The sequence below is a fragment of the Micropterus salmoides genome, unplaced genomic scaffold (assembly GCF_014851395.1).
Source record: "Micropterus salmoides isolate LMB-PRFRI ecotype aquatic unplaced genomic scaffold, ASM1485139v1 Ms_hic_scaffold_18, whole genome shotgun sequence".
Classification (NCBI taxonomy): domain Eukaryota; kingdom Metazoa; phylum Chordata; class Actinopteri; order Centrarchiformes; family Centrarchidae; genus Micropterus; species Micropterus salmoides.
Window position 1 is genome coordinate 24310356 of NW_024040928.1, and position 22494 is coordinate 24332849.

General features: G+C 38.3%; 2 protein-coding genes across 5 annotated transcripts in view; one reads left to right on the forward strand and one right to left on the reverse strand.

Annotated features, from left to right (window-relative positions):
* The window catches only part of ncoa1 (nuclear receptor coactivator 1), a 61089-nt gene extending 52916 nt beyond the window's left edge, over window positions 1-8173 (forward strand). For both annotated transcript variants that reach the window (XM_038726208.1, XM_038726209.1), the window contains exon 22: window positions 312-8173. In XM_038726208.1, the coding sequence (XP_038582136.1) occupies window positions 312-491 (180 nt within the window). In that variant the 3' untranslated portion in view covers window positions 492-8173. The remainder of the gene's footprint in view (window positions 1-311) is intronic.
* A 3253-nt stretch (window positions 8174-11426) lies between these two features.
* unc93a (unc-93 homolog A) lies at window positions 11427-21978 on the reverse strand. 3 transcript variants are annotated; one of them, XM_038727264.1, is made up of 8 exons: window positions 21655-21977; window positions 20063-20239; window positions 19265-19494; window positions 16780-16905; window positions 15632-15843; window positions 13299-13434; window positions 12718-12849; window positions 11427-12420 (listed from the first exon to the last, which is right to left on the reverse strand). In XM_038727264.1, the coding sequence occupies exons 1-8, from the start codon at window positions 21720-21722 to the stop codon at window positions 12134-12136; spliced, it is 1368 nt and encodes a 455-aa protein (XP_038583192.1). In that variant the 5' UTR covers window positions 21723-21977; the 3' UTR covers window positions 11427-12133. The 3 variants fall into 3 exon arrangements, with proteins under 3 accessions (XP_038583192.1, XP_038583191.1, XP_038583193.1); XM_038727263.1 differs by having other exon boundaries at window positions 20063-20244; window positions 21655-21975; XM_038727265.1 differs by lacking the exon at window positions 20063-20239 and having other exon boundaries at window positions 21655-21978.
* Window positions 21979-22494: the final 516 nt, after the last annotated feature.

The window sequence follows — 22494 nt, forward strand, 5'->3', positions numbered from 1 at the left end:
GTGATTACATACATAGCTTGTTCACTAGACAGGTTTCTGCTGTAAAATGTCCGCCTCAGTACAGTCACCACCAATTTTAAGGGACCCTTATCCAAAACGGTTTTATGTCAAAAATTAAATAAATAAAAAAAGAAGAATAGAAACATCTGTTAATTATAATTGTTGACAGATTTTCTTTTTTACTCTCAAATACAGATATCAGTATCAGTAGCTTCTAAAATCCAGGATCTGTGGGGCTCCAGTGAGGATGAGGCTGTAAAACCTTCAATGCTGGTCTGGTCCTTGTATTATTGTTGCCTCTGTCTCTGCAGGTGCAGCAGGTTCAGGTGTTTGCGGACGTCCAGTGCACAGTGAACCTGGTTGGCAGTGATTCCTACCTGAACCAGGGCTCTGTCGGAGCGACGCCCTCCCAGAAGGGCCCCGGACCGCAGGGCTCCCAGAACAACCAGGCCCAGCAGAAGAGCCTCCTCCAGCAGCTGCTCACCGAGTGACAACCTCCACCCCTTCAGTTCTCCTACTCTCTCTACTTCTCACTTTTACGCCTCCTCGGTGCACCAGACCCATTGCTGTCTCTGTCTCACCTTTTGGATGGATGGATGGAAGGATGGATGTTTTGGACGGCCACAGTGTGTGGGCTCAGAGGTTTGGCTGTCGGTGGCATTACGCAGCCTGACCGCTCCTGTGCAGGGGGGAGGGAGGGGGATACTTTAAGAAAAGACTGGAGTCAGAAGGAGCAGCAGTGTATTTAAACCTGCCTGTCTAATCTGTCTGACAACCTGTCTGTCTGCCTCAGCCTATTAAAGGCAGTGTTGTCTTGCTGCTCATTCCTTGGTGACCTACTTCCTGCTTCCTGACCCAAGAAACCAACTGCGACATCATTGTAGATTTGCCAAGTTGTCGTCACTGTCAAATCAGGGCCGGCCTCCTTTTGTTTAATTTTCTGATGGGACGGTTTCTGTCGGGCCGTCGCAGCAGTGCATCTTGGGAGCATGAGTTGCAGCATACAGCTGAGCTCAGCGTTTTAAGTGTGGGCGTATCCCGCACAGCAGCACCTCTGGCTTTTTTATTTTTGTTTTGTTTTATGTTTTACTCTACCTGTCTCTCAGCGATGTGGGAATGTTAAGGTTTCAGACCTCTGTGGCATTGTGGGATAGAAGCTCAGTATCAGCTGGTTCTGCGACTGTCTCTCTCTATCAGCTACAGTGCCTGGTGGAAGTTTGAGTTTTTCCCAAGCTCTGCTTCTTCTTCTACATATTATTCTATAACGTCTTCGGTTTTATTTTATTATTTTTGGTTGAATTGTTTTTGTTTAGTTTAAAATCTTCTGCTCTCACCGTCATCATCATCATCATCACCTTCATGGTCATTAGAACAAGCTTTCACAACAGCCAGAATGGATGGATGGATTGATGGATGGATGGGAGACAGACGGGATGCTGCTCAGTTTGGAACTTGCGTGTCTTTCTCCCCCTGGGAGGAGGATTTATTTTTATTTTTAGAGTATAAAAAAGAAAGACTGTTATGATTATTTAACTGTCTGTCCATCACATTTGACCCCTCACCTCAGCAGCTGTGAATACAGAGCCCTGTTGGGTTCTTTCTCTCTCTCTCTCTCTCTCTCTGTATCTTTCATGCTGTCTCTCGGCCTATCAGTGTTTTTTGCCATGTGCACCATGCAGGCGGGTAGTATTGTACAGTACAGAAGGACAAAGACTTGGGGATGAGCTCACTCTTCTCTTGTAACTGCTTTCCTTTTAAACAAAAGAAAGTGTAATTAATTGATTACTCAGAACAGCAAAACTATGTATAATGTGATTCGATCCAGGGTTGGTTTTTTTCTAATAATGTCCGCTCATGGTTTTTGAGATTATGTTATTATTATTTTTTTTTTTGGCATCATGATATTCATGTTATTGTAACACCGCTACATGTTGCAGTGGAGGAAGAAGTTATTCCATCTTCTGAAATGTGAAAAGAAATTTTAAGCAATTGATTTTTTTAAAATATAGCTACGTCTCGCTCCCTTCGGCGTCCCATTTAACGCTACAAGAAGCCACACTTTCTGCAAAAAAAAGGGGGAGTTTGATTGCTTTGCTTTCTCTTGTGGTAACCAGGGAGCTAGTTAGCTATTTTTTCTTGCTTACCTCCTCTTTTTTTATTCTTATGTATGTACAATACTTTCAAGAAAACCTTTCAGACAGTACATGTGTTTGTAACCATTGTATAAGAAAGCGTAATAATACCTTAAACTGTGTTCTTTGCTGTGATTACATGACCTCTGGTGATGCTAACGGTACTTGAGCCTCATCAACATTGTGCCTGTAGTCACAGCAAACGGCGTGCTTTTGGATATTGTTCCTATATAATGATATTTAAGTAGAGGCTATAGTAATAGAAGTTCCTAACAAAGATGTGATGGATAATTAATTTAAAGCTGTCATGAAATTGAATCAAAACAAGATGGGTTGAGTCACAGAAGATAGGTTATTTTCTATTTTCTCCTCACCTCCTTCAAACCTGTTTCATCAGTGTTGTTCCCCTCTGGGACTTTCTTTATTTTTGGGGAGGATTCAACCCTTTCTCTCTCCACCTCTGGTTCCCTGATGAAGACTTCACTCCACTGGCTACACACACATACAGTTTTCTGTTGACTACTGTTGCTCAGTCAGACACTGTCTCTCTCAGCGATAACAGACCTCTGTTAGCAAAAAAGAAAAAAGTCTGCAAACAGAAGATGATGTGCTTCTCATAGTTCACACCTTACCGGGAATTTAGAAAAAGGAAAACTCTGCCGAGACGTTGCCTCTAAATATTCTTTACATGACTAAATAATGTGAAGATACACAAATGGTCTTGATATCAGGCATATTAACAGAATCAGAATTTGCTTAGGGCGTAGTGTGGCACACTAATACCCAAGGGTTTCTAGTGTAGGATGCTGTAAGGCCTGACATGTTTTTTATCAGTCCTTTAAGCTCGTTTTGCACAGGAATAATTTAATTAGGGAACACCCTGTGATTTGTAACGACCACAAAGGTCTTCAGTGATTTTAAATCTGCCACGTCTGTACTCCAGCACAAAATCACACGTTCCCTGACTGAACTTATCCTGTGTGAATCCTCGTTCTTGGTTTGTTGTTTTTCTGTTTTTTAATCTTCCTTCTGTCATGGGAATTCGGAGACAGTTGTGGAATCTGTGGAGAGGTTTTTTTGCATACAGCGCATACATCACGTTCAAATGTTAGGAAGTATCATCACCTCCTGTAAATGAGTCACTCACATTAGGTCAACAACGTACAGTCGGGTGCTGCTTCAGTGGAGTACGACTTTCCTGTGTACTGTTTTTTATAATTTTTTTTTTTAACAGAGATGCCTCACTATATGCAACATTACCCATATATAGAGGGATAGTATACAAGGTCAACATTCCACCCACCAACGGTGTTGTATGATGTGAGAACCACTTTGTGCTCAGCTGAAATGCTTTAAGTGCATATTTGGACGTGTTAAAGTGCAAATCAGTGCACTGTGTATCCAAACAGAGGCCCAGGAACAGTTACCAAGTGATAAATGCAGGAAAAAACCCTGCTGCCTGGACATAAAACAGATATTTTAAACAATTAATTATTTAAAAAGACTTTATGAGATGGGTTTTATTTTATTTTATTATTTTTCTGTCTGTCTGTATATTTATTAGAAAGGCATATGGGTAAATCATCAGTAGATATTTTTAACAACTTTTTATTACCTCATTACTGTTTTATCAGACAGTTCTGTCTGATAATCTGTCCTCTTGACCATGTTTTCACACTGTGAGCCGCTTGTGCGATTGGTCGACTGCAGCGCTAAACACCTTCTGCATCATGTATATTCTTCTTTACGTGCATCACATTAGCTTTTACCAGGAACTATTTACATTACATACATTTGGTTCATCGGTTAAGTGTTTAGTATGTAAAATCCCAGTTTCCCAGAGCCCAAGGTGACATCTTCACTGTCTTTGTTTTGTTCAACCAGCAGTGCAAAACGTGTGAAATGCAGTGGTGTCTCAGACTAAAACTTCTCCTCTACCTCCAAACTGAGAGTTTCCATTACTGCGCTTCTCTGTAGAACTTAAGAACAGAATAAGAGTTAAACCTCCTCCAACCCAAATTGTCGGTTTTATAGACAGTTTCCATTCCACTTAAAGTGATGATTTGCGGTGGAGCTATTTTAACCCTTGTTAGCTCCCTTTGAGGAGAGGCACTCCCAAATTCAACAGAATTTGATTGAGACTCTGATTCCAGTATTGTTCAAAATAAAATCTGTAGTAAATGTGATGCCTTTAACTGCAGGCAAAACTGTTGGTAGATAGAGAGAGCCCATCAATCGGAACGAGGAAGCTCAGAGATCTTAATTTGCAGTTGGTAACGTGTTTCTTCAGTAAACATACGTCATCCATGTTGCAGCAGTTGTCATGTTTTCTAGAGCATTTGTCTCATTTCTCACAGTGTGAAAAACACCCGTCAGACACTCCTGTGCCGCTGTTTGGTCAATGTCAAAATTTTTCAGAGACAGAAGCTGCACAAAGTGGAAGAATGTATTTTTGGAAGGATTCTGCCAGTGTCAGCCTCATATTGTTTATCTGCTCTGATGATTTCACACATACAGTATTGATCCCCTCCCCACTCCTTACACTTTTCTGCGTGGAATAGGCATTCCTATGGAAATGGTTTCCTCTGTTACTCTGTTAGCTGCAGAAACGCAACAGCAACTGTCAGCTTATCCTGCGTAAAAACAAACGAACATGCCAAATACAACCAATACATATGTAATCTTTTTTTTATGCAACAGCCATTCAATGGAAACGACAGTCCCTCCTTCCTCACTACATTTAACAGGTACAAGGTTAGGTTCTTTAACATTGGTTTCAAGCTGTTAACATAATGTATATAACAGAGAAATGTGAATATGTATTTGTTCAGAATCTACAAAAAAAGTAGTGCTCCGAGTTTGTGGTAAAAAAAAGAAAAAAAAAAAAAAAACTACTCGCCTCCGTCATGTTTTGATTTTATGTTTTGATTTTCTACTTTTTTATTTTTCAAATGATGTATGTATGTATATGACTATCAGTGAGTGCGTGTGTGTGTGTGTGTGTGTCTGTGTGTGTGTAAGTGATTAATACTGTATATCTGGTGTTCTCTAAGATGGAAAAGTCGAAGATGTCCTGGTTTGATTCTTTTCTTCTTTTTACTCTTTAGACCCTGCACAGTACCTGTGGGTGTTTCAGATAACTATGCCAGAGAATGGTTTTAGCGACTGCTGAATGTGATTTTACTGAGAGAGAAGCAGTGTGGACTGGCTCTTTGTACGGGTTAATTTAAAAAAAAAAGGCCATATTATTTAATTTTCTCTGTTGTCAAAAGTTTAAGCAGATCTGGGAGAGTGGAGCCTTGGTTTTATGGAGAAGCATTGCCTGGTTGTTGTGTATATTAGTAGGCTTCTTTTTTCAGTTTTCTAACTGTCTGACTGATGTAGGCTTTTTTGCATTTATCAATAGTAAATGACCAAAGCTTCAAGATGTTTGATGTATATCATATGCAAACCTCATCATCACTGGACAAAACATAATGTAGCGGCCCTTTTGTTCGTTTTGGATTTCTCTCTTTCTTCGCAGTGACATTCTGCTGCTGTTTGACGTTGTTTTGCATGTTCATCTTTTCCTCGTTACTTTCTAGACACGTGTCCTTTAAAGTGGCCTATCGGCAACATTCTGCGTGATGTCCCCAAACGTTAGGTCAGTTTAGAGGCGTCTCCACTTGCCACCGATGAGGTATTTTGTGCCTGTAGTGCTATCACTCGTTTACAGGAAGAAAGAAAACATTGCAACTGATAGCTATGCACCTTACTGAAACAAGCGTTTCCTCACTTCGGTATGTAGAATTAACACTGGAGCATCACTAAATCATTAATTTCATAGTTAAGGTATTTATAATTGCTTTACACAGATAACAAACAGACCCAAAATCCCTCTTAGTGAATTTAGTTGAAATCTGATGACCTTTCACAGCTTTTAATCTCATTCTTGGGGGAGAAAAAAAAAGTTAATTTGCTTTCCCCCCCCCCATTAACTGAATACTTTATACCAAACTTGAGGTGCCTCTTGTATATATTTTCTGAGTAAAGAGTAAAGATTGCTCCTTTGCTGTTTAACAATAATAACCTTGTTATCCAGGGTTTTTTTAAACATTTTTTCACCTTTATAAAAAAAGTTTACTGTATTTTAAATGACTTTTTTACACACAGAAGATTAATCAAATTATTCCAGGAATTTGCAAATACAATCTAATTTTGCACTTTATATCGGATTTACTTGGGAGTGAAAAGGCCATCGGAAACAATCAGATTAGTATTTGGAGATAGAGTAAGTAATGTCCCCTGAATGTACAAAGAAAATGTTAGTTTTACTAGTTTAATTTGAAATCAATGAATTGCTCGGGTTCTTTATGAAGAACTTGACCTAGTGGATATCTATTATCCAAATGATGACTAAAAATTGTACACTTTACCTTCTTTGTAATGTAGTTCTGTCTCTTTCTGTCTTTCTCTGTTTACACCAACCGATCCTCAGTATAAATACTATGCCAGTCTTCTTCAGGTGATGTCCCCTCCCCTCCTCTCCTCTCTGCGCTGTCAGCTGACACCAGGCATACTGTAAAAAAAATAAAAAATAAAGGTTAACTTCTCCAGCTTGAACTCAGAACATTCCTGCTCACAACACAGTTTCAGCAACCGTCGACACTTAGCTCTGTAGCTGCCGCCGCTGCTCAGTGTTCACTTCCCTCTGCCGCAGGATTTTGTTTTTGTTTTTCCTTAAACCAAGGTGGACACTCGCTTATTAGCAAAAGTCTGGTTGTGTGAGACTTCACCTCTGCTATCTAGCAACAATTGTGCACTGACATAAATGACAACACACTAACTTTGTTGCCTCTCTTCTCTGGTTTGCTTGTCTTGTCACACTTTTGTGCTGCCAGATGTAGAATAATGTTGTGGTGTGCTGATACCAGGATTGGGCCAATGCCTGGTGCAGGGTCGGGCTAATGTCTGATGTAGGTAGTCATGTTCGGTGTCAGGGAAATTCACTGCAAAAAGAACCAAAAACCATTTGACGCATCAAATATTGAGGATACAGTTTGATCAGCTTCGGTTGCTTTTATCTTAAGTCAAAAATATAAAGCATTCTCGCTTGTCATTGGTCCAAAATAGTTTGGTATTTGTGCACCAATAAGACTCTACATAGTCCTTTAACTCCCAGTCATTCCTAACGCAGGTGTTCAAAACTAATCTCTTCTCTTATGTGAAAGTTACTACAGCATGAGTTGTCAAGTATTGTAAGTGCTGCCGTATTGGGACTGAGGTTGGCGGTTGAGAGACTTTAAAAGAAGGCTTATTATTAACTCACCACTTTTGTTTTTAGGGGGCGGTAATGCTGTCTTTGGAGAATCTGAGAAAAAATGACCAAGGTTCCACTTTCTCCCATGTACAAATTAATATAAATAAATATATAAATATATATTATCCATTTTACTCATTTTTGTCCAGTTTTATATATTACACTCATGTAAAGTTTGTTTTTAAAGAGGCATCGGAGCAGCTATTACAAGACAATATGAGTGACAATGTTCATCTGGGAGAATTTTATGCATGTTATATTTTCTTTCTCTATCTCTCTCTCTATCTCTCTGTGTCTTTTAATACTCCCCCTCTCCCTCCCCCGTTCAGGTGTGTAACGTGAATATAAAGAAATCTACCTTTTCTTTGGAATGTTGTAGACAATCAGTCTCAGGCCGGGTCCAGTCCCTGCAGGGAGTGAGAGCCCTGCAGGCTGACAGACAAACAAAACTCATTTTGTTTGACAACTTAAAAACTCTCTTTTATTTGCATCTACTGGAAGTCTAAATTTGGAGGTTTGACATGTTTATTCATGTGTTCATGGCTGCTCAAGTTTACACACACTTCTCTACTACACTCAAAACACAAACACCTCGTGCATTTGATCCCTCTGCTTTTTTTGTTTTGTTTTTTCCAAGGTGAGGATGCCAACCTTGAGGAAATGATGCTTTGACTAACAAATCTATAACATCTATGAATGTGGGAATGCAACACATTGCAATAAAAGCACCATTTGAAATGCAGCTTATTGTCCCTGTATGTTCTTTATTACCCTAAACTTAATAAAACGAAAATCTGTTGACGTCATCAAGTTTGCAGATGATGGCATTGTTTATTTTGGACTCTAATCCAAATACCTAATCATGGCCTGAGGCATTTAAGTGTAGACCACTTTAGGAAAAATCTATATAGTAAGTATTATTTTAAAAAAACAAAATCAGAATCTTATAAAAATGTGAATGTTAATCATAATGTCTAATTAGACATTTTTACTCCGTTTTCCCGTGATAACGGGATAATTTTCTCATGATCTCGAGATAACGAACCATAGCTGAATACAGGGGATCGGCAGGTGTGTTTCTTTAGGATAATTTCATTCAACAGTGTTACTAGTTAGCTCACTTGGTGGAGTCCAGGGCTTGCAGCCCCAGGATTTTAGGTTAAACTCAGCAAACTTTTTTTGGGTCTTCTGTGTTTTTTCATCATTCTCTTCAACAAAGTTGTTATGGAGAGATTCAGGGGAATCCAATCACACATTTCCCGACAGCTATTTCAAAGGTTCTGAAATAGCTGTCATGAAATGTGTAGTTAAATGGATTCGCCTGAATGAGAAGTGGATGAATTCCTCCTCCTAAAAGTCCATAGGTTGATCAATGTGAACCAATCGCTGGGATGCACACACTCCAGCACTTGCTTAATTGTGAGCATGCAAATTAGTCATCTTCATAACAACTTTGTTAAAGAGGATTATGAAAAAGATTTTTTTTAAAGTTGGTGTTCTATGAGGATTGCACTCACAATCTCAAGATAATGAGATTTATGCTCTACCAACTGAGCTGATCGGTAACCCTTAAAACCAAGCTGAAATTACCATTACAAAACGTTCCTGCCGACCACTGTGTTAAACTTCTGTTTGGTTATCACAAGATCACGAGAAAATGATCCCATTATCACGAGAAAACAACAGTTGTTATCACGAGATAATTATCACGGGAAAACAGAGTAAAACAAAGATTTGAATTGATGGCCGCTTAGGGCTTCCGTAGAAATGTACATAAAGTATAATGTTAAAGTACTCTATGCAGAGAAAGGTTCCCAGTGACTATATCATTTGATTATTAATTTTTCATGTAAAAGCAAGATTTTACTGACATAGTTGATCGAAGTGGAGTTCATTTTGTATTATAACTGCAACTAATGATTATTTTCGTTATGATTAACCTACTGACTATTTTGTCATCATCTCATCATTAATTGATTGATTGATAGTTTGGTGTTTAAAAAAAATCGTCACAGCCCAAAGTGACCCTCACAATGCTTGTTTTGGCCAACCAACAGTCCAAACCTCAAAATTATTAAAAACACTTTAAAATTATTAAAACAAGTAAAAAGAAAAAGCAGAAAGTTTTCACATTCTTGAAGCTGGAACCATGAAAAATAAACGATTACCACAACAGTTGCCAATTAATTGTTTGTTGATCAACTAATCGTTTAAGCTCTACCTGTATAAATTGTTAAGTAGCTTACAAAACTATAGAACGTCAAGTCACACATGACCTGAAGTTTGTGGTTTGATGCAGGTTTGTTTTGCGGGTAAGATATTTGTAGTTTCTTATAAATGTCAAAATGCTCCTTCAGTGGAAGTATCCCTCTGAGTAAATTTTGCTGATATCTAATGTCATCATTGGGAAGGGAGAAAAAGGTGTTGTTATTGTTATTGTGTTATTTATATTTCTGCAGGTCCTTTGCTGATAACAATAATAACCTTGTTAACCACGTTAAAAAAACATTTTTCACCTATATAAGTGTTTTGTAAGGCCAAATGAAGTAGATGGGACTTTCCATGTTTTGCTTGAAGCAGATGTAAAAAGAAAAAAGCCCCTTCAGTGGGGGTATCCCTCTAAGTGAATTCAGTTGTCATTATACAAAGCTTGAGGTGTATTAGTATATATATTCTTTATGCAGTTAAGATTGTTTTTTCACTTTGACCAAAAAAAAGTTAACTATATTTTAAAGAGGTGGTATTATGCTCATTTTCAGGTTCAAAATAATTTTTAGGGATTGTACCACAACAGGTTTACATGGTTTCATTTTCAAAAAACACCATATCTTTGTCATACAGCACATTGCTGCAGCTCCTCTTTTAACCCTGTGTGTTGAACGCTTTGTTTTAGCTATGGAGTGATACATCTTGCCTCTACATGAACTTTGTTGGGAGTTGCACATGTGCAGTTCCCAGGTAAGAACTACTAGCCAATCAGAAGCAGAGAAAGGCGTGTTGTGAGAAGCCGGTAAACACGGCTTCGGTTCAGCTGTATGTCCCCTTACCAGCTTGGCAACATAGACTGGAGCAAGAGTTTCAGAGCGGTGAGTTGTTAATCTGTAACTAATGTATGTATCTAACTAATGTATCTTTCATCCATGAAGTTGTAACTGAGCTCTGTCTCTAAATCACAGTAACAAGTTTATGTCCGGACGTCACCATAGTTGGACGAGACAGTGGAGATAACGGCCGTGTGTGGAGCTAGCTAGCTTGCTTAGCTAGGTGCGTCTGTTATTCACATTAACGCATTTTAACATGGCTGATAATTTTGTCAAGTGAACTAAATGTACTCACCGGAGAAAGTGAACAGCTAACTCATTTTGCTATGACGTCACAGCAAAGCGGGAAAATGTCTGGACTACAAACGAGCTGTTTTCAGGCAGTTCAGAGCAGTGTTTTACGTGGGAGATGGGAACTCCCTTTGGGGTGGACGTTGGGCTTTTTCACTTTGCAAACCTAATACATGCAAAGAAAATATATATAACTCAATAAAGGAGAGGGGAAAAGCCAAAAAGCACAATATGACCTCTTTAAATTACTTTTTCAAATCATCCCAGGAATTTTCACATCGAATTTACTTGGAGTGAAAAGGCCATCAAAAACCAAACGTTTGTTACAGCTCTGGCAGCTGTTCTAACATAGCATTGCACATTACATTGGGCTGGGGGTAACGCCTTTCAAACTGAATTTCAATGGAATTAATCCCATGTTGCTTAAGAAACCCATCAAAACTAAAGTTATTTTAATACATTATCTCAAACAAGAAAAGTGACCTTTATTTGCATTTGTGTGTGATTTAACCATGGCCTATGGAGCTCCGGAGAGTCTTCCAAGCGATCATAGACAGCTGATGCTGTTGTGTGTTGTACCTGTGGTAGCTGACAGTGTAGTATCACACAAAATGGGGTGAAAGGACACAAGTTTGACAAGTTTGACAGTATTTCGACACAAAGTTTTAAATATTAAAACGTTTATTTTTCACTTTGCAAGTTTAAGCTCTTAACATGTACAGTAGGTTACTGTATCTATTTTCAGTTACACATATTAGTCACAGTACGTCAACATTTATAAAATGTGAAAAAATATTGCTTTGTAGTAGAAAAGCTGTGATAATTGGATACAAATACAACACCGCTGTAAAAAGACAACAAGTCGGCGTGGAGAAGATTGTTAGAAGGTTGTTGGTCATGACAGACCAACAATCTGAGGTCCTAATTTCCCAGCACATAATTGATATTTAACCTGTATATAACCTGCATTTTCAGCAGGGATAAATCGCAGTACAATATTCCGCCAGAAAAACTACGATCTCATCATCAAGTCAAATATGCAGCATTTTTGTTACAGCGTTTAGCGTGGTGATAGTTTTCCTTGTCAGTAGTGGATTTTTTGGATCTCAGCTGCAAATTGCTGGCATTTGAAATGTGACATTATTATTTGTGGTACTGTTCCACAAGGGAACAAGAGGGTTTAGGGGGCGGTGAAGCAGTGAAAATCAGTGAGCAGGTTTCTGAGCAGGTTTATTCACTGTGGCATTTAGAAAGCATTTTGAAAGCAATTTGAACAATTTTGCATTAGGTCAAACACCTGATTTGCAGGGACCATATCAGGATGTAAAAAAAAAAAATTAAATAAGAACAAAACACTTGAAATTCAGTTTTTACATTTTTGTCTGGCAAACGGTCTTGTCCTCTGTTTGAGCAGTTTCTTTGTGGCTTAGGTAGGTCCTCTCCTCAATGGGCGGCGTGGGATTCTTGTATTCGCGGTACTCCACTATGGGGTAAGTGATGACAGTCACCAGCAGAACAGCCAGCAAGATGTACAGTTTATACTCCAGGCATAAGAAGGTGCTGTAGGCGAAGGCGATAACGAAGCCGAGTGACTCCCACATGCGGTAGTTAGCAAATGCTGCCTCTTTTTCCTGGGGGAAAAGGACGCCATAAAGAGCTGCAGGACAGAAAACAGACGACGGGCCAACATATGTTAAGTTCAAGTGTTTACAAACTCCAACAGCAATAACTGTTTGAAATATGTGATTAAATAATGATTTTGATTTAAAGAAGCAGTGCTTGGGTTGAACCACACATATCCATGCCAAGTTTCATAGCAGTCTTGTGTAGATACCTCTCCACTGTTGCAGATATTGCACGATGTGTGGATTATTACAAGGACGATGGATAAACACAACTATCATTATCATTACAATATCCAGTTCTTTGGACGAAGGCGTTGGGAGTTTCTTACCGTTGGTCTGAGTTTGCCAGATTGCGTCTGCCATACCCCACAGGGCAGGAAATACAAAGAAGACAGCCAGCTGGTTAGGATGAGGCCTCCAGAACATGAGAGCAATGATACAGGAAAAGTTGGTCACTGCAGCTGAAAATGGACAAACATGGTAGTCAAGTGGATATCGGCAGTTCATTCAGATCAGGTTTTTCATACATGTTTTGTTTAGTCTCCATTTACTGCATGATTATATTTATAAAAGCGTCTTCTGCAGCTCAGAAAACCAAAATTTAGGACAACACAGGAAACGGTGATGACAAAGTGAATACTGGTGAACATCCACCTGATCTGACTTGAAAGATAAAGTGAGGCTGCAACAGAAGAGAGCATCTCAACCCTTCTGAATCAAACAACAAATTGGAGCATATTGTCCAAATTACATTTTAGCAGGATATTTTCTTCACACAGAACATGATGAATCCTAACTTTGAAGGCAAAGGCATGTAGCTCTACAGAACAGCAGTGAGCAGTTTATTTTTTTTAGAAAGTCACCACATGTACAGTACCCTGTATGTGTATAACTATAAAAGAGATTTTACCCAGGAAGAAGAGGGCAGCCCTCCCAGTGTACCGAGCGAGTCTCCCGAAGAGAAAGGAGCACAGAGAATTAGAGGCTCCAAAACACATCATCACAAAGCCAACAAAATGGATCCCCAAAGCACACGTCACATAGTTCTGCAAAGAAACAACATTTACAAATATATCTTAGCAAGATGTCTGTGAAGGTTATCCAGGGAAGGTTAAAATCAATCAGTTGCCAACGATGGTCGTTCAGATTTGGCCTCAGTGACTATAACGATGGTCGTTACAGCAGCCAGGAGCACTAACGAACCAGCAGTATTGATCATCTTGGCAAGTTTAAATATTTGAGTTTCCCTACCAGTCAGTCAGAACTGAAGAAGTCTCTTGGATGAGGGACGAAACGTCTTCTAGTATCATCAACCAAGTCCAGTTGCCCTGATTTTAACCTTCCTTGGATAATTATATATCCAGTATCTCATATATAAATAATTTCAATTCGGGTCATGGGTGCAGCTGAGGTGACGTGTTGCTGAAACTCTCGCCCAGAGCCCTTTAAAGAGGGTCTTTAAAGGGCTCTGGGCGACAGTGGTTTCCACCCACGACCCGAATTGCTCGACAGGACCGAGTTAGCTCATGCTAAGGCACTAATGCTATATGCTACTCTGCGTTAGCAAAGGTAGCTTCTAAACCCCCAGTGCTGTACGGTGGCGGTTGGATCCTGTGGCCGTGTTGTTAGCAGTCTATGGCTCACAGTCAAGGTAAGACACCGGAAAGTATTAAAATAACTCACATATCTGTTATTGACATTATACTTCACAAGGTTTTAAATTATTTTTAATATATAAATGTGGTAACGTTATTTTGCAACATTAACGTTAGATTTTGTTGAGACCAACGTTAACAGTTAACTATGAATCAGTTATTAATTACATTAACATTTACTTACATCTCAAACGAACAATTTGAAGCAAATCAATTAACCCTTTTACATAATGTTAGTTACGAGTCGTTTATTTGGGTGTCATCAGATTACCGTATATTACTTGTAATAAATTTAGAAAGTCCTTAGTTACATGATGGAAGCTGTATATCTTGTAAAACGTTAGCCATGGCTGCTATGACGTTAATTAATTCCCCACACCGCTATATTGATCAAGGTTGCTGCTGTTGGCAGGGCTGTGAGATTATTGTCTGGAAGAGTACACTTGAGAGAGAAAGGTACTTTTTATATGGGGTTTGGAGTTTGATACACTTATTCAACAGTTCTTCTGCCCCCTAGTGGAATAAAGACTAATGCATCTGTAAAGGAATAGTTCACTGAAAATATGTCTTTTGAAAATCAAACACTCACTGATGGTCTGAAGGCTGACTTGAAAAGTGTGCAAAGTTCTTGATTTTTTTTTTCTTCTTTTGCGTGTAGTCAGTTTGGATTCACAACAGTTAATCTAGTGTAAAGCGCTAAATAAAGTGAAATATGTCAAACCTTTTTGTTTGTTTTAATCTTGATAATCAAAGCTTACAGCTCATGGAAATCAAAACTGCGGCATCTCAAAATTTATTAGAATTTCAAAATAAAGAATTTATAATACACAAATGTCGACAAAACAAAACAAAAAACAAAACACGTGCAAGGTTTCCTGAGCATTTAATCTCTCTGTCTGGTTAAGTGAAACTCAAATAAACTTTTCCACGTTGTTCTTATTTTTTGAGATGCACGTATAAGTACAAAGAGTAAGTAAGTTAATTTACCATGACAAGGAATTCTAACGGTAACCCTGTTTCACAGCCACGAAAAAACTATCAAACGTCTCCTGAAACATATTCCACTTCTCTGTCATATTTTAGTACAATATACTAAAATGCGGCTTAACAGCTTCTATTTCCTGCTAGCGCCCATCTGTTTACATGTGTTGCCTCCCACCAATATATTGTATGTAACAATTTCTTTAAAGATGCACTTCACTGATTTTACAGGCTGTTTACAGGCCTACTGCACATGTGGAAAAAAAAAGTTGATTAAAGCCATTTGTGTCTCCAGAGGGAGCATCAGTTGGGTCTGAAGACTAGAAAATAAAAATAGTTTATCAGACCTCTGTAGCATTGTGGGTAATATAGACGGCATGTTAAAAGAATGAAAAAAAGAATGTGAGAGATAAAAATACTCCTCAGGTTCTGCTGCATCAATTTTTATCCTTTCTGTAAAACAGTACATCATGAGTCTGACAATATTATTGGAATACAATCTAGTACTTTGACAATTATTCATGGTAAAAGGGAGACTTACTCAGGATCAAGCGTCATGTATACGTAGACAATATGGTTACTGATTCTTGTTTGGAGATCTCCATACCTTAGTATACTCCCCAGAGAGGAAACTCTGTTCGAAGCCACTGTACATGGTGAGAGGGATGAGGGTCACCAGCCTCCAGTCCTTCAGCAGTCTAAACGTGGCCAGGAAGGTGTGACAAAACGGCTCCCGGTTCCCACGAAACTGGCTCGTTTGCTGTTGGTCAATGTTGTCCAGAAACACTGCCACAATGACCATGGCCAGCAGTCCCACGCCTACCACACAACACTGATAGTTATGAAGTAGAATAAACCATGGTTCTATCATGATCTGAGAGGGTGCAACTGCTTTCTCTGATTACTTTCACACTGCTGACTGAAGGTGTGTCGAAGAATAAGTTATTTTATTGTTGGAGTTTTATTTTTCCAATTTTGCCACCACTTCAAATCTGAATTTTACCACTCGCCATAGTATAAAAGCTCTTATAGGGTTCATTATTTTAGTTTTTTAATGAAACCGAAAATCTAGGATTTCATCTTTGTCCATTAAAATTGTGTTTCTTGTTGGTATCTCTGCCATAAGACTATTGAATATAAAAAGTATTTTCCGTTTTACACATAGCCTATTCTTAACAGTTGCAGTCTCTGGAAGAATCCCTCAAAGACTCAGTAAAAGTTGTGTAAAAATATTAAGCCACTTTTATAAAACACCATATATTATCTAGTTGGCAGGAAGAGGATCTGTACCCAAGAACTATAACATGGCTATTTAAGAAATCAAGGTCAACAGTATAGAGATGACAGCATATTAGGGGAGACTCTGGGGTGACACTAGAGCACCCCTAAACTATCCTTTTAATCTGAGGGTGTGCACATCCAAATCAGATGAACGCTGTTGCAACTTTATCTCTTTAAACACATAAATCACCACTTCTAGTGGGTGAAAAGTAATTGAGCAGTCAAAATATATCCTACATAAGTCACTATATTTTACATGCTGTCAAATGTTGTCTTAAATGTCTGACCTACAGCAAACACTTATTCCCTGGTAATTGTTCTCTGTTTTGGAGTCAAATACCTTCCAAAAAATCTGTCCTAGTTGCTGCCTGTATGTTTAGGGGGCTGTTTAAAGAACCCTGCACCGTTGTGGAAGAACATCCTTATTTAATCTTTCAGACTTGACTGTGATGCCAAAGTAAACACTGGCGTTACCAATGTAGGCTCCGACGAGTGTCCACACTAGTTTCTGAGCAGGTCTGGTGGTCGTGCTGTTGACGCTGATATTGAGGCCGCAATCAGCCGCTCCACAGGACTGCAGCTGCTCGGCTGTGATGTTAGCTGTCAGAAAAACAACAAACAATACATATCACGTAGATATCACGTAAATACTACTCTTCACCAAGAAAAGAAAGAAGAAAATGTGCTGTAGCCTTCACTAATCATACAAATGATTTTCTTTGTGTGTATATGTACGCAGGATAAGCGGTTGACGATGGATGGATGGATGGTATATAACTTCTGGGGGGGGGTCTTATTTATTGCCCTTTAAAGACAAAATGCATGTCTATAGCAAAATTCAAACATAATGCAGGCCATTGTATGAAATGATGATCTATATAATGAGTTGGAAAGCAAAAATGTAGAAGTTAAAGATGAAAATATTGCTCTTGATATTAATATTTTAAATTAGTTTGTATAGTTTCCATCAGTTATCTAATTCAATGAGCAGTGTATCATTAAATATTGTAAATCTATTTATTCACTTTTATAAGAGGCACATTTTATAATTCATAATTCCGCAAACATAAACAGTGCGTGCCCTAAAACAGTACGGAAATAAAAATGTAATAAACAGCTGTGTTGTGTTATCCTTCCAAGAAGTGCCTGTCATTATCTAAGTTGATAAGCTGGAGAGCATTAACACCAATAAAATTGTATGCTGCATACTTGGCAACACACTCTTTCTTATTCTCTCTCAAATTGAACCCATAAAAAATGCTGTAAACCAGCAGTTAAACCTTGCCCACTATCAGCTACACACAAGATGTACAATGAAGTATGAGGCTGAGGCGTTAGGATGAGGGCATATCAAGTAGATCCAGAATAGGGTTGGGTTAGTGTAAATACATATACATAGTGATTTTTTGCTGCAATCTGGTTAAAAGTATCGAATGAAGTACTTGTTTGACTGGAGACATTTCGATTCTACTCGATACCATAAAGGTATCTAATAGCATACCCAGAACCATTTACATTTATCTATTTAGCTGACGCTTTTATCCAAAGCAACTTACATGTCAGAGGTCGCACGCCTCTGGCGCAACTAGGGGTTAAGTGTCTCGCTCAGTGACACAATGGTTTCTCACAGTGAATTCAAACCCGGGTCTCTCACACGGCATGTGTCTTATCCACTGCGCCATCACCACCCCCATCCAGAACCAAAAGAACCAAAGCGACAAATAAAGATGCTCAGCATGCAACAGATGGACCTCTTTGCTCTTTTTCATCAGCCTAAGGTTGAATTAAACGGCATCAAACGTGTCAATGGGCTGTCAGTTATCTGTTATGGAGCAAAAGGAAGTTTGATTTGATAGGACAGACAGAAAGCTGGGATTTTTGACATACTTTTGACTTTACTGGTGCAGCTTTGTAGTTACACCCACCAGTGTTGCAGGTCAGTAATGAAGATGGGCTGTTATCCAGGAATCAAATCGAATCTCCAGCGAACTCCCCCAGACTCACAGTTCAACTTTGACTATGGGCCATTGATAACCAATCACCAACTATGTTTGGAAATGGAGACCTCCTGTTTTAGCAAGTTGCACCACCCTGTTTTGTACATTTTCACCTGACCACAAACTTTTGCAACACCACCACAGACTGTTTACAGTTGGTCATCGCTCTGATCAGTATTTATTTATTACCTTACCTGAAGACTCAGTCATCACAGGTACGTTTCATTTAGGTTTCTGAAACTTTGTTATTGTCACTTAATCTGACTATTATATAACTCTTCATTCAGCAGTTAGTTGAACTTAAAATACTAAATTCAATGGTGGAAGATGTACTCAGCTCTTTTGTAGTCCAAATAAATATAAAAACACCAGAATACAAAATGTTACTTAATTAAAACTATTATCAGCAAGATGTACCTAAAGTATTAAGTAAAAGTATTTATTATGCTGATTGACTGCTTACACTTTTATATTATTACAGAACATTTTATTATTCTGTGTTTGTGACCAATAAAATACATGCAAGAGATTTTTAGATACTTTGTATATTACTGTGTTGACTAGTAGTATACAAAGTACATATCATATGTTTTTGAATGTAAAAAGTAAGACACGTGTAGTGGAGTAAAAAGTACACTATTTCCTTCTGAAATGTACGGAGTCGAAGTCAAAAGTAGTAAAAAATGGAAATATTCAAGAAGTTTTTAATGCAGGCAGATTTTCTCTACAACCCTGTTGTAAAATGTTGTAAAGTACAATATGTCAAAATTATACTCAAGTACAGTACTTGTCTAATAAATGTACTAACTTTCCACAGCTCATTACATTTACCAAACTTCTTTTGTCACGCCAGTTACTGTACCTCAGTAAAGTGCAAGTAATGAACTAACTAAACTAAACTACTCATAATTTCAAGACAGGCGGCTGAAATAAGTTATGTTCAATTTCACTTGTCTTCCTACCTATATTGGTGTCCTGTCCAAAGATGAGTGACGACATGAGGTTTCCCCAAACAGCAGACGACTGAAAGATGAAAAAGAAGATGCCAAAGTATTGGTTGATGACGTCAGAGCCCTTTTTGCCCTCCTTGGCCGCCTGGTTGTTACCGGAGATGGTCAGGTAGGTGCATTTAGCCGACCACAGGGGAGAGCCGCCCAATCCCAGGATCACTGAGGTGGGCATGAGGGTGTACCTGTGGGAGAGCAATGAGGAATAAAATTTTTTACTGCTTTGTTAAAACTTTTTAAAAAAAAACTCTTTAGACCTTTAGAGATGGATACTTTAATATCTAGCTAAATAAAATCAAAGCTATCTGCATGGATATGTTTTGTTTTTTTTGTAATTTGGGTGAACTAACTCTCAAACATTACATTACTCAGTCGTTACAGATGTCGATTCCCTAATAAAACACTATCATGCTTCATATATGTCCTGTCCTGTGTTGACCTGAGGGGAAACATTTACCCAAACCCTTAGAAACCTGACCCTGCATTAGGTAGAGGTGCTTTTAGTAGTTCAGTATTTTCACATCTATTATGCTGATATTTATTTTGTTAATATTTATTTTGTAACAAAGTTTTGTCTCCAGTGTGTCTCATTTGATTTTGTTATCAAATGCACTTTTGGAAACGACCGCATCGCCTACAAACAGAAATAATAAAGATTTATAATAAATAATGACTAATAATAATAATAATAATAATAACAAATCTAACAGCTACCATGAGACTGGTGAGTTCATTGATTGACTTATTGATTACCATCCAGGATAGAGGTTTCCAATGGAGTAGGTGACGTAGCAGGCCATGCCAGCAACGATGGTCCATTTACAGCCCAGATTTTTGATCAGGAGGGGAGGCAGGAACATGGAGGATACGATAATGGAGGCGTAGATGACGCTTAAAGACGCCACGCCCATCCCCTGCTCTGCATTCAGACTGCTCTGCAGCACAAGGACAAGACTGCATTAGAGGGCATCATGCAAGAGCAGCAGCTTGTAGCCTCTTCAATTCAAGATTGGAAGATAAATTGCGTCAATATGAAACACATTCATTAAAACTGATTAATAACGCAGTAGGGAGTTTATTTATATTATTTAATTATAAATATTTATTTAATTTTATTTAATTTATAACTTCTGTTTAAGAAGTTCAGTAAAAGTATAACATTTTAAGAAGCCATCTGTTCTAAATATGGGGGAAAGGGTGGATTTCATAGAGACACACTGAGTCATCTTTAATATTTGAACTTGACAGATTACATAGTGCAGGGTTGTGGGAGGATGCAGGGTGTTGTAGGTGTAATGTGAATTATTGTATTTCATTTGCCATGGGCATTCCCAAATGTGCGGATTTCTGGTCTAATATCCATGACTATATGGAAACAGTTTCCGGTAAGGATATATCATTCACACCAAGTTTGTACATCTTGGGAAATACCACATGTGTTACGGGATTTAAAACTTGCTGTTGTGAAATGGAAAGCTTCCACTGTACCTGCACTATCTCTGTGGTATGTCAAACTGGGAAAACTGGCTGGATAGGAATTGATTAGCGTACCATATGAGTTGTGCAGATGGGCTGGGCTGACTCTATGGAAAGTTGTTCTTCATGTGCTGTGGCTAACCATGTAGTTTTTAAGCACTTTTTTTATTCTGATTTAACAAGATTTTTGCAGTTTTTTTGTTTGTTTTTATTGCTGTTGTTGTTTTTGTGTGCTTTGTTTAACTAATAATATTTAATTTTATTCAACCTAGATTGTACACATACATAGAAGTGTTTCTTTTCTTTTGCGTCTTGTTTCACTTAGTTATGTAAATATTCATTAACCACTGCTATAACCAGGTTGTTTAGTTAATCAAAAAAATTTGAACTTGACAGTCAAAAAAGGGTAATTTTTGTGGTTAAAAAAAAAATCATATTTTCTTAAAATGATGTAGATTGCATGTGCGAGTTCCTTCAGTAATGAAGAAACAGCTGCCGTTAAGATAGTCAGTAAAATCATATTGTATCTTAAAGATAGGCTGAAATGGTTTAATATAAATTTGAAGACAAAAAAATCATGTCATGTCAACTTGGACTGAGGGGCAAGTTCACAAAAGCAAGTAAAATCACTGAATAAGAACAATTTATAGAAGAGATTTAAAACAAAGATGTACAAAGAACATTTAATGGGCTGTAAATAAAATCTGTTAACATAACACAATAGAATCTCATAATTAGTCGTCCCACTAAGAATTAACCTCTGAATAAATCCCTTAAATCCCATGATACTAACTCCTACATTTGAGTTTTTCTAATGAGCAATACATCATAAATCTGATAAAAAATAAATAAGAAACTCTTCCACCTACCTGTAAACTCTGCAGGCCTCCATAAGCCGTGAACAGGGACAGAAAGCCGACAGAGACCACCAGCACATTCTTGAAGTTACGGCTGATCATGGCTGCCTCTCAAAAAGAAAAAGACCTCCACAGACCCTCTACCTTTTGAAATAAATAAGAAACAAAACTGTTAATGTAGGATCAATGGCCTCATATAGCAGCTGCACGGCTTCAGAGTAAAGTCAGAGGAACTCTTTCTGCTGAAAACGATTGAGTCAGTGAGACTCATGCACTGGAAATAGCTGCGAACAAAGTCCAGCCTTCTCACACACACTGTTTAGGTAGAGCTCCCTTATCATTGAGCCCCTGAATTGCCTCTCACATGTTCAATTTTGTAATTCAGCTATGTATCAGGCTGAACACCTCCCTTGGTTTAATCCCTCCCTACATTGAATCATTAAAGATGTCACAAGATTTGTCAAAAGACACTTTTCTTCCGTCCATCTCTTTCCTACTTCCTCCTAAATGTTTTACTGTGCATCTTTCCACCCCTAGTCCCTTCTGGTTGGTTTTTATAGTCTTGTGTTTTTTCTCTCTGGCTGTGTTCAGTAGTTGTTGACAGTTGTTGCATATACATTAAAGTTCTTGTCCGTATATACAGGAGAAGTGGCACAGAGTAAAGGTTCACTGCATGTTATTTCTATCCTTTATCTTTTACGACACTGCCAGCTCATCGTTTTGTGCAACACGAGAGCTTGTTGTTATTTGAAAAATATGACAAAAACACGGGGACACATCAGTCCACTCTCTGTTATCTCAGCTGTACTCAAAATGAAACAAACATCATCTTCAGACGGGTGTATCGAGCCT

What these genes read in the sequence shown, in the direction of transcription:
- unc93a (XM_038727263.1), bottom strand. Translation starts at nt 21,744, where the DNA reads ATGATCAGCCGTAACTTCAAGAATGTGCTGGTGGTCTCTGTCGGCTTT. An exon ending in GGAAACCTCTATCCTGGATG is followed by an intron (nt 19,495 to 20,062) that starts GTAATCAATAAG and finishes GCTCTCCCACAG; the next exon opens with GTACACCCTCATGCCCACCT. An exon ending in TCTCTGGGGAGTATACTAAG is followed by an intron (nt 13,435 to 15,631) that starts GTATGGAGATCT and finishes GTTTCTTTGCAG; the next exon opens with AACTATGTGACGTGTGCTTT.